Source organism: Mustelus asterias, chromosome 2, assembly GCF_964213995.1.
Source record: "Mustelus asterias chromosome 2, sMusAst1.hap1.1, whole genome shotgun sequence".
NCBI lineage: Eukaryota > Metazoa > Chordata > Chondrichthyes > Carcharhiniformes > Triakidae > Mustelus > Mustelus asterias.
In genome coordinates, this window is record NC_135802.1 from 161,301,389 (window position 1) to 161,317,697 (window position 16,309).

Below are 16,309 nucleotides of genomic sequence, written 5' to 3' on the forward strand. Positions count from 1 at the left end.
ACTTCTCCACTCACCTGATGAAGGAGCAGTGCTCCGAAAGCTCGTGATTCCAAAAAAACATGTTGGACTTTAACCTGGAGTTGTGAGACTTTTTAATATCTGAGTTTGACTTGGAAATATATCACCGTTCCTTCACTGTTAATGGATCAAATGCCTAGAACTCACTCCCTAACAGCTCTGTGGGTGTGCCTACACCACATGGATTGCAGCGGTGCAAGAAGGCAGCTCACCGTCACCTTCTCAAGGGCAATTAGGGATGAGCAATAAATGCTGACCCAGCCAACAATTCCCACGTCCCATGGATGACTGAAACAAAAAGAAAGATCTTCTTCAGGAATGGGAGAAGTGCAAATACAGCCTCCAGACGTGGAATTCAGATGAAAGTCTTGGATGCGCTTGATATTTATAAAGAGCTTTTGGCTGTCCTGAGGAAGAGAAGTTGCGCAAAAAATGAAAACAGCTTCACCACTGAGGGCTACACTTGAGTTGGGAGAGACGGTGAGGCGATGATTTTTATTTTAAGTGCATCTTCGCACCCAGAGTGTTTTTGTCCCTTTGGGGAATAGTGGGTGAAGGGTTGGACAGATTCCTGAACTAATTATCAGTCTGTTAAGCCACATTATGAACATTCCTACGGCTAACAGGTTCTGCTGTTGGCTTTGAACGCAAAGCTTCTGGTCCAGAGATAGGGGCACTACCACTGTGACACAAGCTCTCCTGGGTAATGAATGTTGATAAGTAAAAGAGATTTAAGGCTGGAGATGTTAATGCTTTGATTTTTATTTCTATATTGGCAGCTTCAGGGCAACAACAGGACATTTTCATAAAAGCAAAATACTGCAGATGCTGGGGATGTAAGAAAAACACAGAAAACGTTGGAAATATTGGTTTGATATTTATTCAACTTTTCAGTTCATCCAATATTAAGTGTGTTTTTCTCTCCACAGGCACTGCCTGACCTATTGAGTTTTCCCAGCACTTGTTGCTTTTATTAATGCAATACGGTGACACAGTGGTTAGCACTATTGCCTCACAGAACCAGGGACCGACCGGCTTGGGTCACTGTCTGTGCGGAGTTTGCACGTTCTCCCCGTCTCTGCGTGGGTTTCCTCCGGGTGCTCTGGTTTCCTCCCACAATCCAAAAGGCGTGCTGGTTAGGTGTATTGGCCATGCTAAATTCTCCCTCAGTGTACTCGAACAGGTGCCGGAGTGTGGCGACTAGGGGATTTTCACAGTAACTTCATTGCAGTGTTAATGTAAGCCTACTTGTGACACGAATAAATAAACAAACTTATTTTCTCAATCTGATTTTACAGAAACAACCACTTACATGTTTGTGTTAGCAGCAGCAGTCAGCCATTCTCCTGCTAACCCAATGATGTCCAGACCACTGGAAAGCTGATTGAAGAAGTGGGGATGGCCTGAAGGAGGAAAGTATGTGACACACACCTTATTCTAGTATTGTGTAAATATCTGCTTCATTTACCGAGGGAACTATTTCATTCACAGTTGGCGATTGAATCTTTTTTGGTAAGTACAATGGGAGCAAACGTCCAAAAGAGTTTTCCTGATTTTCTGTCTCAGTGGCAGAAGCTGTGAAGATTGTTGGAACTTGGTGTAAATGGTTATTCAGCCAGTGATTTCCAGGGCTCCTCAAGTTATTTCAGCTGGCTGGGGAAACTTTTGTGGGAATTCATCTCTTACAGCTTGGTAATAGCGTTTCTTTCCCATTGGAAGTTTACAATGGTAAAGTCCTAACTATGCTAAAGTTCGCGAGTTTTAACAAAAAGCAAAGAACGTACTTTGCACACATATATTCAGACTAACAACACAACAGTTTTTATTCCAGGAGATGTTGTCTGCACTGCGCAGAGTACAAACTGTAAATATAACAGCATCTTGTGGCAACACCGTAATGACATCACCATCAAATCATGTTATTAGTTCTGAAGGCAACCTTCAATCCTTTTAAATATAGAACAACAATGAAACATAGTTGTCCACTCTCTAAATTGGTGCATCCACTGTACCGACAAAATGAGCAATTGATATGGGGCCAAACAAGCTTGAGATGGTCAGGACTGTACACAGGAGTATGGCACAATGTATTAGAATGTTGCCCTAAAATTCCAAATTAGTGGAAATTGAATAAGAATCTTCTTAGGATTATCAAAATTTTTCCTGTGATTGGGAATTTGTAATTTAATTTGATGTTGCCAAACAGATGTTACTGTATTTTTTTATGTAAGGTATCTGCTTATTTATATTTTTAACATATATTTGTTAAGGCAGAGTCTTCTGGAATTGAAAAGTTCCTTTATACCATGACACATAACACTGCCATCCTGTGCCCTGTACATTGTGCCCACCCGGCCCCCACCTTCTTGATGCACAATTTAAATTGGTTAATTATGCTGTTAATTGGTTGTGGTGCTGATGTAATAATTATCGGAAGTGCATTGTGGTACAATTGTGTCCGTACATGATTTTGCCACAGAGAAGCAGTTGATAATTGTTGAATTTACAATGTGTCTGCTGATTTGTGGCGATGTCATTAGGTTCACATCCTAGCCAGGGGTCCTGGGTAGTTTTAATACATCGCATATGACAATGTCCCTGTAGCCGAGTTGAATTTAGACATCTCAGCCGGAGTTTTACTGTCCTGCGCGCCACGGGAATCGGAACAGGCAAGGGACGCACCACGGAAAGGTCCATTGACCTCAGGCGGAATTTTACAGTTTCAGGATGAGCGAGACCAGAAAATCCTGCCCCATGGAAAATCTCAGTCATCATGGTGCACCAATGAGCCAACCTATTGCATTAAATTAGAAATATGCACTTTGACGCTTGATAGAAATTTACACTGGTCTTAATATTGGTTTGTGTAAATTAGCCTTCCAGAGCCAGAGATCAAATGCCATTGTATAATCCACATTTATGTAGCAACTGTACTTTACACTGCTTAATAAAACAAGACACAAAAAAACACACTGTAGGAGTGTTGATGCGTGAGAATATTAGGTCTCCAGATAGGGTGGTGCAGCAAAACATCCACTGGAAAAAAAGTTAGTGAACTTACAGTATGGGCATGTAAGGATGAATTTCAATGTAGAGAAGTGTAGGAGGAAAAGGCAGGTAATTTCTCTCCTTGTGAAACGAGAGTCTAAATGAGGTAGAGTGATATTGATGGCCACAGTTTCAGAAATTATTCAAAGGAACAAAGCAGATCAAAAAGGCTATTAAAATGCAAACAAAACCCCAGGGTTCATTTCTAAAGGGGATGGAATTAATAAGCAGGGAAATTATGATCAACTTGTATAGAACATTGGATTGACCACACTTGGAGCAGTTCTTGTTTCTATGTTATAAAAGTTTAATAAAGGCACTGAAGGAGGTGCAAAAAAAGACTTAGAAGGATGGTACTATTGCTGACAGGATAAAGCTGCCAGAAACGATGGAACAGGCTGGGACTCTTTCCTCTAGAATACCAGATAAAGGTCTTTATGATTAACCTGGTGTTGTAAGACTTGTTTATGATTATGTTAAGGTTTGACAGCTTGGCTGTAGAGACCGGTTTTCCACTTGTTGGTGGCCCCAGTCCAAAGAATCATCAGAATAAGACTGTTACTCATAAATCCAGTAAGAAACTCAGCAGAATCCTATTTACCTAGATAGTGATCAGAATAGAGGGCTCCCTTGCCGCAGGGAGTAGGTAAAGTGGATAGTATAGATACTTTCAAGGGGGAGGCTTCATAAATGCATGAGGGGAAAAGTAACGGAATGATATTCCAGCACGGTGGCACAGTGGTTAGCACTGCTGCCTCACAGTGCCAGGGACCCGGGTTCAATTCCGGCCTCGGGTGACTGTGTGGAGTTTGCATGTTCTCCCCTTGTCTGCGTGTGTTTCCTCCAGGTGCTCCAGTTTCTTCCCATGGTCCAAAGATGTGTGGGTTAGATTAATTGGCCATGAAAAATTTCCCTTTAATGTCATGGAGATTAGCAGGGTAAATACGTGGTGTTACAGGGATAGGGCCTGTGTGGGATTGTTGTCGGTGCAGGCTTGATGGGTCAAATGGCCTCCTTCTGCACTGTAGGGATTCTGCGGCCGGAATTTTACCGGCATGCCCTGCCCTGATTCTGGGGGCGGGCAAGGCTTGGAGAACGACAATCTCTGTTGGTCTCAGGCGGGATCGTACGAACCTCGGGCAGACGTGCTGGTAACATTCCGCCCTGTGATTTTATGAACTAGTGCGGGAGCAGTGTGGAGCATAAATACCAGCAGGAACCTGTAGGGCCGAATGACCTTTTACTATGCTGTAAATACCATATAAAAGCTGAGAAAGGTTATACCTTCAGTACTAAGTCTATATAGTGAGTGCAGATAGACTTAGGCTGGGCTTTTCTGATCATACCAGCAGCGGGTTTCACTGCGGGCGGGTCAGGAAAATTTGGAGAGTAGCTAAAACTCTCTTTATAACAATGGCTGCCACTGCCGGGACTGGAAAATCCTAATCTGAGGGTGGGATTTTCTGGCCTCCCTGCGCTGTGTTTTCTGGTGACGGTGTGGGGTGTGACTCATCATTGGCCGCTGCTGGGATTTTCCAGTCCTGCTGATGTCTACGGCATTTTATGTGGTTCACCGGCAGGAAGGACTGGAAAATTCCACCCTAAATTTTTAATGAAACAATGCGGCACAGTGGCACAATGGTTAGCACTGCTACCTCACAGTGCAAAGGACACGGGTTCAATTCCGGCCTCGGGTCACTGTCTGTGTGGAGTTTGCACATTCTCCCCGTGTCTGTGTGGGTTTCCTCTGGGTGCTCCGGTTTCCTCCCAAAGTCCAAAGATGTGCGGGTTAGGTGGATTGGCCGTGCTAAATTGACCCTAGTATCAGGGGGATTAGCAGGGGAAATTTGTGAGGCTACAGGGATAGGGCCTGGGGGGGATTGTGGTCGGTGCAGACTCGATGGGCCAAATGGCCTCCTTCTGCACTGTTGGGATTCTATGATTCTATGAAATCAATTTTGTCACTGTCAATATTTTTGCAAACAATATTCTTTGACGCCCAACACTCATCTTCCTCAGTCTCATTGAGGATTATCATCCAGAACGGGATTGTTGGTACCTGTTTTGACTCCATATTTTAATGTATCTCTGCAGTCAACAAGAATTTGTTCAAGAGATTCTGGCTGGTCAGGCAGTTCCAGGTTGAAGCCTTCCATTCCTTCGAGGAACTGGTGGGGATAGTGGAAATCCAGAACTTTTGATGTCCTGTCGAATGTTTTTCTGATGTAATTCAGAAGAACTTCAAAAACATCCATTAAAAATTGATTTGTGTGCTCTTCACCATTTTTAGCTGGTAGCAAATCTACAAACAAATATTAAATTAATTATTCACTGACAGCAAAGCAGGTGTAAAGGTATTCCATAAAGCTGGCAACCATGGAAATAAATACTTTGCTTTCAACCATTAAAGAAAGTCACTTCTCAGCTCCACAGAGAATTCTGGACCTTTGTTGCGTATGAATTATCTAATTGATTCATTACTTCTTACTATTTAGATTTCTACTCATTGAATAAGGCTGATTTAGCTTTGGACAGATCTGTTCAAGTATTATGGGGACACCCGCACTTACATAAGCATGGGATTACTACATTTGGAATGTCAGTTCTCAGGAATAGAAAACTTCCACCTCTGTCAGTATTGAGCACTGCTTGATTTTGTAAAGTGTGCTCCGAGACAACAATGATTCAAAGGGACACCGTACATCAGAGTGATTTCTTTGTCATGTCTCATGCCTGTTGGAAGTGGTGACAACTTTGTATTGGATGTAATGCGACCAATGGTAACAAGCTGTAAGGGTCAGCTGACCCAGTAAACCATGGAACCAAGTGCAGAATGATGTAATAGTCAACTGACTAGCTGACTCACTATAAATAAGAACCTGTTTGGAATTGTGAGGTGCTTGGAGTGGCCCAGGGTGAGACCCCAAGTTTGGAGTAATGATGTTTCTTTATTAAACCCTTTCTTTGATTTATAAGTTGGAGTAAATTTTGTTGTATTTTTACTGTCTGCATTTGAAAAGTTCCTTCTGACGAAGCAATGCCAACCTTCTTCATAGACCCTCTGAACGTGAAGCTAGTTTAGCAGCAATTGTGGACAGTTTGTGTTGTGAGTTTGCATTCATTGCAACCCAGATTAACGTTGTTTAAAATCATTTCATCTGAAAGAACTCAAGGCAGGATCCGCTCCAATTATGAATTCAAAGCAAGTCACATGCTAATAGCTACGCTAACAATCAATGTAAGAAAAACAGTCAAACTTGGAAGATGGCTTATTTGTGCTTGCGAGAAGAAACATACATTTATAAACAGAAACCAGTTCTCTGCAAACAAGAGGAATATGTTCAAACTTTGTGCCTTTCTTGAATTACCCGGATGCTTGGGGTGCCCATAGTTCCCCATCACTTTTCCCATGGCAATACCTCAGCCAATTAGAGTAGACTTGACAACCAATCAGCACCCTTTTCTCCTGTAGTACGAATTGTGACGGTTTGAAATTTGGCATTCTTGTGTTTGTCCTGATGAGTGCAAGATGAAAAGTTTTGGAAACATGTCTCTCTTTTCAGAAATATAAAAGCCCGTAATTACTCCTGTTATGAACCAAATTCGAGAGGGAAACTTGTCTTACAGGTCATAACCTTTTTTTGTATCCCGAAAATGAGAAAGCATACTAATCTCAGCAGCAAAGAGGTCCGGTAGCACTTTTGGGATTTTAAATATTAAAAGTAAAAATTTCTTTTAACAAGTAGACAAGAAAATCTAAGCACACAAGATTACAGTTATACATTTAAAATTAGCCTTTCAAAATATTCCCTCCAAAAGACTCCCTACTTGGTGTTAGAATGTAACCAGTGACAAATTTGTGTTGGATGTAACATGAGCAATGGGAACAAGATGTAAGAGTCAGCTGACCCAGTAAAACATGGAACCAATCACCGAGTGATGTAATAGTCAGCTGACCAACTGATTCATTATAAATAAGGAACTATGTAGAATTGTGGGAAGCTTGGAGTGGCCCAGGGTGAGGCCCCAAGTTTGGAGTAATGATGTTTCTTTATTAAACCCTTTCTTTGATTTATAAGTTGGAGTAAGTTTTGTTGTATTTTCAGTAGCTGCATTGTGAAGAGTTCCTTCTGAAGAAACACTTGATCCAACCCACAAGTAAACACCTTCCAAGCAGTATCCTTGATAGATGTTTAACTACAAAAATCTAGTAATATTACCTGTGGCAAAACTGTTGATGCTTTACTAAAGGCATACCATACAATCTCTCAAACTCACTTCCAATCTGCTGCTGGAAATCCAAGAAACCTTCAGATACGAGAATGCTTTTCACAGTCCAAGACTTCACTGGCTTGACTGGATGTCTGATTCAAAATGCACTTTCTCCTGCCCCAGAGCTCTTTCCCTCAGGAGATCTTCCCCACACGGCCAACAAAAAATCCCCTCAACATCTCTCCTCAAATATCCTTTTTCACTTTCATCTATAAGCCCATTGTCCTCAGCACTTCTTTGAAATCATCTCTTCCAAAATATAAAAATCTTTCCTGTTTTTATTTTGTCTCTACTTTTGTGTCAATAAAATGTAATATTCATTCTCCTGTTTACCTTTGGAACTCCCATAAGATGCAGAATGTTTCTTGTCACCTCGTAATTCCCTTTGAAACTTAAATGAACGCTCAACTGAATTAAAAATGCAAATCATAGAATCATAGAAACTCTACAGTACAGAAAGAGGCCATTCGGCCCATCGAGTCTGCACCGACCACAATCCCACCCAGACCCTACCCCCATATCCCTACATATTTTACCCGCTAATCCCTCTAATCTACGCATCCCAGGACACTAAGGAGCAATTTTTTAGCATAGCCAGTCAACCTAACCCGCACATCTTTGGACTGTGGGAGGAAACCGGAGCACCCGGAGGAAACCCACGCAGACACGAGGAGAATGTGCAAACTCCACACAGACAGTGACCCAAGCCGGGAATCGAACCCAGGCCCCTGGAGCTGTGAAGCAGCAGTGCTAACCACTGTGCTACCGTGCCGCCCCTTTTAGACACAAATTTTAGACCCAAATTTTAGACCCAACCCATTTACTTGTACCTCAAACCCACCATAATAACCCATTACAAATGCATAAATTTAACACCTGCATCCTTTCATGTCTTGAACCTCTCAGACAATCTGCTCAAGTAATCTTGGCAATGATGGCACAGTGGTTAGCACTGCTGCCTCACAGCGTCAGGGACCCGGGTTCGATTCCCGGCTTGTGTCACTGTCTGTGTGGAGATTGCACGTTCTCCCCATGTCTGCGTGGGTTTCCTCCGGGTGCTCCGGTTTCCTCCCACAGTCTGAAAGACTGGTGGATTGGCCATGCTAAATTGCCCCTCAGTGTCCCCGAACAGGCGCCAGAGTGTGGCGATCAGGGGATTTCACAGTAACTTCATTGCAGTGTGAATGTAAGCCGACTTGCGACACTAAATAAATAAACTTTATCCATCCAGCTTAATTAAATGATTTACACTCACAAGCACTCACACACACACACACACACACACACGCACATGCACACGCACACAGGCTTCTTCACAGAATAACACAGTGGGCAAGATTCTCCGGCCTCCCAGCCGTGTGTTTCCATAGAAACATTGGTCATAGAATCATTTCTATGATTCTATGATTCTCCCAGCCGTGTGTTTCCCGTCGGCGCATCATTTGCCAATGGGAATTCCCATTGACGTCACCCGACACCTGCAGGAAACCCACGGGTGGGGGTGAGCTGCCGACGGAACCAGAGAATCCCGCCGGTGTGAATGGCCAGAGAATTCCAGCCAATATTTCCCAAAAATATCAAAACAAAATTGCCCACTCCCCTGCGCTACCTGGTCACCATGACATCACCTGGCATGCGTGGCCGGACTTCACAAACATTAGCTTTAAAGCAACATTGCTGTAATGTGACCAAATGTCAGTGAATGTGCTGAAATGTTGGCCCTGTCTCCTCACCACCGATACAGGTGTTTCAGAGGAAGTGGTGCATACACTTAACCCCTGGTGACTGGTCCACCAATCAATGAGATTATGGGCTGATCTGTGACCTATCCAGATAGCTGCTTTTATCTCATATCTCTATCTTTGATAGACTTTTGTTAACCAATTTCAGTTTTAAAATTGACAATTGATCTAACACCAATCGCCATTTGTGAACAGAGTTCCAAACATTGACAGTCCTTTATGCGCAGAAGTCTTTCCTACCTGTCACTCCGGAGAGGTCTAGCTCTAGCCTATGGCCTATGTTCTCCAGTGCTAGTCTCACAAACCAGTGGAAATAGATTCTGTCCACCTGCCCTTTAATGACACGAAATGTTCGACTAAATCGACATTACTCTTCAAAATTACTCTGTTTCTAGTATGTTCTGCTCTTGCGCTAACAGTTTACAGTAAAAGACAACATGTATACCTTTTGCAAAAATGGTGGAAGAATCTGCAACATCCCGTTTAGTGTTAGCGTCTCTGTTGTCTCTATTCTGACACTCACAGTGACCATCAAGCTTTGGCAATATCTTCAAACAGTTTGGATTCAGATTATTATCTCCATCCCTGTCTGCTCTCTCCAGGAATTCTGCAACATGAAGAAATGTGATGGAGTTTCCATCATTTAGTTTCCAGGTTTAATCTGTGCTCTTAAACCTCAGCCAATACCAAAGGGCTTTAAGTTCTTTGGGAGTGTAGTCAGTGTTGTAATATAGAAAACATAGTGGCCAATTAGTGCAGGAGGATGCTCCCATAATCAACAATGTGAAAATGACCATAGAATCCTTACAGTGCAGGAGGAGGCCATTCGGCCCTTCGAGCCTGCACCAACAACAATCCCACCCAGGCCCTATCCCCGTAACCCCAAGTACTTTACCCATTAGTCCCCCTGACACTATGAGGCAATTTAGCACGGTCAATCCACCTAACCCACACATCTTCGGACTGTGGGAGGAAACCGGAGCATCCGGAGGAAACCCACGCAGACAGAGGGGAGAATGTGCAGAGTCCGCACAGGCAGTGACCCAAGCCGGGAATCGAACCTGGGCCACAGGCGCTGTGAGGCAGCAGTGCTAAACACTGTACCACCGTGCTGACCAGATAACCTGCTTTTTTGTCAGCAATGTTGGTTGAAGGATGGATCTTGGACTAGGGACATCAGGAAGAGTTAAACGCAAAATACTGCGGAGCTGGAAATCTGAAATAAAACAGAAAATACTGGGAAAACTCAGCAGTATCTGCAGGGAGATGTGTGATCTGGATAATTCTGCTAATTTTTAGGGTCTGTTACAGATTTGGATTTTATTCTTTAAACACAGTTGAAGTTAAATAGTTAAGTTTGAATTTCTGCTGGTTGCAATTCTTTACAGGAAGGCAGTCACCTTTGAAGAAACAGAATTGTTTCATGACAAAGTTCCTGTGAGTCTTGAGCTGAAGCAACTCTATGTTGTCTTAATTTTCCAGAATACAATTCGATAATTTCTAAATCAGTTTGAAGGAATTTACGATGACACTATCTTTAAGCAAACCATGTGTTGTTTTAATTGATCAATATGACAGGAAATTTTATTTTCTGATATTCTGATAGGAAGTGTACTTAACTGTTGATTTTAACAGCATGAGTATTGGGCTTAAGTTCAAATACATTGACAAGTGATTGTGACTTTACTTTATTACTGTTCTGTTAAAAAGGAAATGTATCATTTGTTTGTAAGGTAATGTTAACCCTGTATCCTCTCTGGGGCCAAGGGAGTAAGAGATAGAGTTGTGTCTCAGTTTATGACCCATGCAGCAGGGGATACTAGTCTTTAGTCTGTTGGCTCTAGTTACTGAGGTGGGATGACACAAGATGATTTGTACCCTATAGCCAATAGAAGAGGTGAATTTGGAGCATTTCCAAAAAAGGAATAATCAGGATAAAAGTTGAGAAATTGTAAATTGTAACGTTGGCACAGTGATACCCTGGCTTCTGCAGGAGTCCAAAGATGTGCAGGTTAGGTGCATTGGCCAGGCTAAATTTCCCCTTAGAGTCCAAAGATGTGTAGTTCAGGGGGATTAGTAGGGCCTGGGTAAGGTGCTCTGCCAGAGAGCTGGTGTAGATTCAATGGGCCGAATGGCCTTCTTTTGCACTGAAGGGATTCTATGATTTTCGGACTCATCTGGACACGGTTCAACATCACTTCAAAGATAAAGAAGAGAAGGACAATGGAAAGCTGTGCTGGCAACACCACAGGTTCCTGGGATCTTGAGAGACGAGCAACTTCTATGTTGCTTTTACTGCTTGTGTTAAGTATTTGTAAAATCTTGCTTAATGAATTCTACTTGATTTATAAATACTAGTTATTCGTACTTTGTCGGTCAAGCATAACTGAGGACCCTAGTGTTAGAAATTAAGAATTCCGACCTTAAAGTTTTTTCTAATTATAAGGGTTGTATATTCCAAAACCCTAAATCTTACAGAGAGAAATAAAGTTAACATTTTGAGTCCATGTGACTCAAAAGAGAGGGAGACGCGTGATGGATCTTATTCTGTTTAAGTGGGGTTGGAGCATATGGAGCAGAGTAGATGGTCAGGAATAGATGGGAACTTGGATCTCTCTTGGTTCCCACCCATCCGTGTTTCACACCAGGAAGAACTGTTCTGCCCTTCCTCAAAATAGCACCATTTGGAATTTTTATGTCCACCTTTTTATTTATTCATTCGTGGGACATGGGGATCGCTGATTGGCTAGCATTTATTGCCCATCCCTAGTTGCCCTCTTCAGCAGCTGGAGTGCCCGAAACAGACTTTTATTCAGCAGGTCCATTTCGGCGCGATTCCGGATTGGTAAACGTGGTGATAAAGGGGGAAATGCTGATAAAATTGGCCGGGCAGTTCATTAATTCAATTTAAATGCATGCAAATATATTTAAATCGCCGTTGCGCTCATTTCGGGTGCAAATAGGATCGTGGCCATTCCCGGGTCTCGGTAAAGTGGCCATCTGTGCGGGCGTGGCGCGGATCGCGTTAATGGCCTCACACCCCACTTTATCACATTTTCGCGCCCGAAAACGGGGGCGACGCAATGGTAAAATCAGGCCCTTAGTGACATGGGGTTTCGCAGGGTGAATATATGGGGTTACAGGGATAGGGCCTGGGTGGGATTGTTGTCGGTGCAGGCTTGATGGGCTGAATGGCCTCCTTCTGCACAATTCTATGATTGGAGAAGGATGTATCCCTCATTCTCCGATGATTCATCAGTTTCTTTGCTTAATGTGAAAGAAACTGGATATTCAAGTTGGAAATGTAAACAAATGTTGCTCGTTTATTGCATAAATTACATAAATAATAAACCTTTCAATGTTTAATGAATTAATATTTGTATACGTGAAAGCATGAGAAATAAAAGCTGGCGGAGGCTGTGTTGCCGTTCGATTCTTCTCTGGTCTTCACCAGGGTTGTAGCTGATCTCCCGTTTCACCTTCCTGCCCTCTCCCCATATCCCTTAATTCCCTCGCACCCAGAAACCTATCACCCTCTATCTTGAACATGCTCAATACTGATCATCCACAGTTCCCTGGGGTATAGAATCCCAAGGATTCACAATCCCTTGGAGTCAATAAGTAAAGTCGGACGTGAGGCGAGTAATGTGATCCGCACCCACCTCCACACTGGTCCCCCCTTTACCAAGGCCCGAAAATGGCCACGATCTGGACTGTGCCCGAAAAGGGCGCGACAGCCATTTAAATGTATTTGCATGCATTTAAATACACTTAATGGGCTGGACGCCCAACCTTACCGGCACTTCCCCCGTTACCACCGTGTTCGCCAGTCCGGAATCGACGTGAAACAGACATGCTCCATAAAAGTCTGAGTCAGTCGCTCCATCAGTGAGAGTTAGTGAGGAGGTAAGTGGTAGTGAGGGGGGTGGGGGGGGCGGGGGGGGGGGGGGGGGGGGTGGGGCGGGGGGGGGGGTGGGGGGGCACCCACTCTCAGTGGCTATCAAATCTGAACTTTTATGTAACTGGCTCTTTCCAGACCCCTCGCGGAGATGTATGCGGCATTTCCCAATCAGCTGTAACATCTGAGTCAAGCCGGTCCCGGAAGTCCTGTATGCCTGGGCTGGGCAGTACATCAAATTTAACCTGGACCAGGCCCACCAGGAAGCCCGGGCTGCAGGGTTCGCAGCCATTGCGGGGATGGCTAATGTACAGGGAGCCATCAACTGCACCCACGTCGCCCTCAAGGCCCCGCTGCAGAATCCACGAAGATTCATTAACAGGAAGAGGTTCCACTCCCTGAATGTCCAACTGATGTGTGACACAATTTGAACATGATGCATGTCTGCACGAGAGACCCAGGCAGCGTGCATGACAGCTTCATTGTCAGGAGCTCGGACATCCCGGAGGCATTTGAGGAGGAGCCCAGGCTGCGGGGGGGGTGGCTCCTGGGTGATACGGGTCACCCGCTTCGGACATGGCTGATGAGGCCTGTGCGGAGGCCTGTGACTGAGGCGGACACCCGCTATAATGAGGCCCCTGTAGCCACCCGCGCGATAGTGAAGAAGTGCATTGGGCTCCTTAAAATGCGGTGCCTGGACCGCTCTGGCGGGGCCTCCAATACAGCCCAGTGACCCCTCATTGTGGTCGTGTGCTGTGCTTTGCACAACTTGGCTCTGCAGAGAGGTGACCTATTGGAGGAGGAGGAGGACATGGAGGCCGGCCAGCCTGGCGGCACTGGGGAGGAGACCGTCCAGCACAAGGAGGAGGAGCACACTGGGCAACACCACCCAGGCGCTGGAGGGCTGGCAGCTCGAATGAGGCATACGAGGGCAGCTAGAGAGGCCCTGATCACCAGGCAGTTCAGTCGCTAACCCTAACCCTTCCTCTTCCCTTGGGGTTCCTGTGGGCCCCTGGGTCACTCCATGGGACGGCGGTGCTTCTGCAATGAGATCCAGAAGCTCCGGCATCACCTGGCACTGCCAGTCCTGGAGGACCACCTGCGTCCTACCCATGGTTGTTGAGCCTTCAGCGATGGCCACTTGGGTCAGGGCCACCTGTCAATGGCCGCAGCAAGTGCCCTCTGAGACTGGGCCATGCTCTGCAACCCCTCAGCCATGACCCTCTGCGACTGGGCCACAATCTCAAGGGCTGCTGTCGTAGCCCGCTGTGTCTCAGCGCTGTCCCGCTGGGTCTCCTGCAAGCTCTCGAGCCTCTCAGTCATGGGCCGCAGAATCTCGCGAAGCCTGTTCAGTCCCTCAGCTGTGGCCCGCTGTGACTTGGCCATCGCTTGGAGCCTGCCACTCATGGTGAGGATCCCCTGCCCCAGGCTTTCCACCGCAGACGCCACCCTTGCAGTGTTGGCCTGGGAAGCACGCAAGACAGGCAATAGCTGGTTCGCCTGGAAGCTTTGGGACTCCTCCCAACAGCCTCACAGTTGGTCCAGTGTGGCCATCAGCCCCTCCTGCATTCCCTGGCTCTGTTGCTGTATCTCCAGCAGCTGAAGGAGAAGTGATCTCAGAGGCCCAGCATGTAGCCTGGGGCCAGCTGAGTCCTCGCCTCCGGCAGACCCCCGCATGCCAGAGGCCTCGAACCTCCTTCCTACCCCTCCGTTCCTCGCCACCCCCCAAGAGTAGCATTGTGCTTTTTTTTGCACATGTGCAGTTGGAGGCTCTGATCGGAGCTGTAGGGTTTCAGGTGCGATAAGCCCCACCCACAGGCTTCTACAGTGTGATTCGGAATCGCTGATATTTTTGCAGGCAGAGTGCATAAGGGGGTGCCTCAGAACGGGTCTAAAAGTCGGATTGGAAACACTCTCAGTTTCAAGTCCGCTCAGCACTTAGAATCAAAATGGCAAAATAGGGTGCAGAATGTTTCCCCCCAGCTGGTAAGTCTAGAATCAGGGGACATAAATGGGTCGGCCGTTTAAGAATGAGATGAGGAGGAATTTCTTCATTCAGAGGCTGGCGAACGTTTTGAACTCTGTCAAAGCAGAAATCAATAAATTTCTGGAGACTAATGGCATCAAGGGACACGGAAATAGTTCCTTAAAGTGGCATTAAGGTAGATGATCAGTTATCTTATGTGGAATTGAGGCTGAGATGAGATCAGCCATATCTTGTCCTGGTTAGGGTGCATTGGTCGTGCTAAATTCTCCCTCAGTGTACCCGAACAGGCGCCGGAGTGTGGCGACTAGGGGATTTTCACAGTAACTTCATTGCAGTGTTAATGTAAGCCTACTTGTGACACTAATAAATAAACTTAAATGGCAGGGCAGGCTCGAGGGGCTAAACTGTCTATACCTGAGCCTTGTTTTTACGTCACATGTTTATGATCTGATTGAGTGGCAGGACAGGGCCAACAGGTTGCATGGCTTCCTCCTTTTCCTATGTTCCTAATCTTGATTTTGGTTGAAGAGCACCATCGGTTGGCCAGAGTGTCATAGGAATCAGATTAGGCCATTCAGCCCTTTGAGTCAGTAATTATTATTTTGGGGGAATTGTGGGATTGGAGGAAATGGGCTTGGAATGTCTACTTGCTCAAAGTATATGAATTAACACCAATATCACCCCTGAATGATTTGGTGATTTTATAATTCCATTTGTATTAGCTCAGCTTTCTAACTCTAAGTAATATTCAAGTTGTAAAATTTTGGCTCAACCCCCATTAAGTCATAAGATAATCATAATCATAAATCAAAAGTTCTCTCCAAACTAGGTACTTAATTACTGTAACAAAGAAACAACAGGAACAGTTACAACTCAAAGAAATTTAAACTTTACTTTTAATAAAAATAATTACTTTTAGCCAGTTAATTTTTTTAACATATTTCATTTCAAAGGTTAATAAGGAAAAGAGGGAGTAGTCCCTTCATTAGTTCATGATAATGAACACCATTCACCAATTACACAGCAACTCTTTAAATGTAGCAAACACTCACTTGTCCCAATATTTACAGCCAGTCTTTTCATATCTGGATCCTCACTTTCTCCCATCGGAAGGTGTTTTAATTGCAATCAGGGAACTGGTTTGAAAATTTTTTTTCCATCCCTTTTATATGTCAGCTGTGCCATTGTATCATTTCAGCAAATCAAAGTCCCTCTTTCGTGACGTATTTGCTCTCTGGGTGGAGACAGGCACGGGTTAGTATCTATAATAAGATTCTCATTCTCTTACCTCTATCCATGAGAACATGGACAAGTGGTGTATGTGGGTGGCAGGATGGCACAGCA

At 44.7% G+C, this 16,309-nt stretch overlaps 1 protein-coding gene across 1 annotated transcript in view; it reads right to left on the bottom strand.

Moving 5' to 3' along the window:
- gad3 (glutamate decarboxylase 3) overlaps window positions 1–16,072 on the bottom strand; it is a 57,254-nt gene extending 41,182 nt beyond the window's left edge. Inside the window, exons 1-4 of the mRNA XM_078229313.1 lie at window positions 16,018–16,072; window positions 9,526–9,687; window positions 5,126–5,368; window positions 1,331–1,421 (exon numbers count right to left, since the gene is read on the bottom strand). Coding sequence (XP_078085439.1) covers window positions 1,331–1,421; window positions 5,126–5,368; window positions 9,526–9,687; window positions 16,018–16,072 — 551 coding nt within the window. The remainder of the gene's footprint in view (window positions 1–1,330; window positions 1,422–5,125; window positions 5,369–9,525; window positions 9,688–16,017) is intronic.
- Window positions 16,073–16,309: the final 237 nt, after the last annotated feature.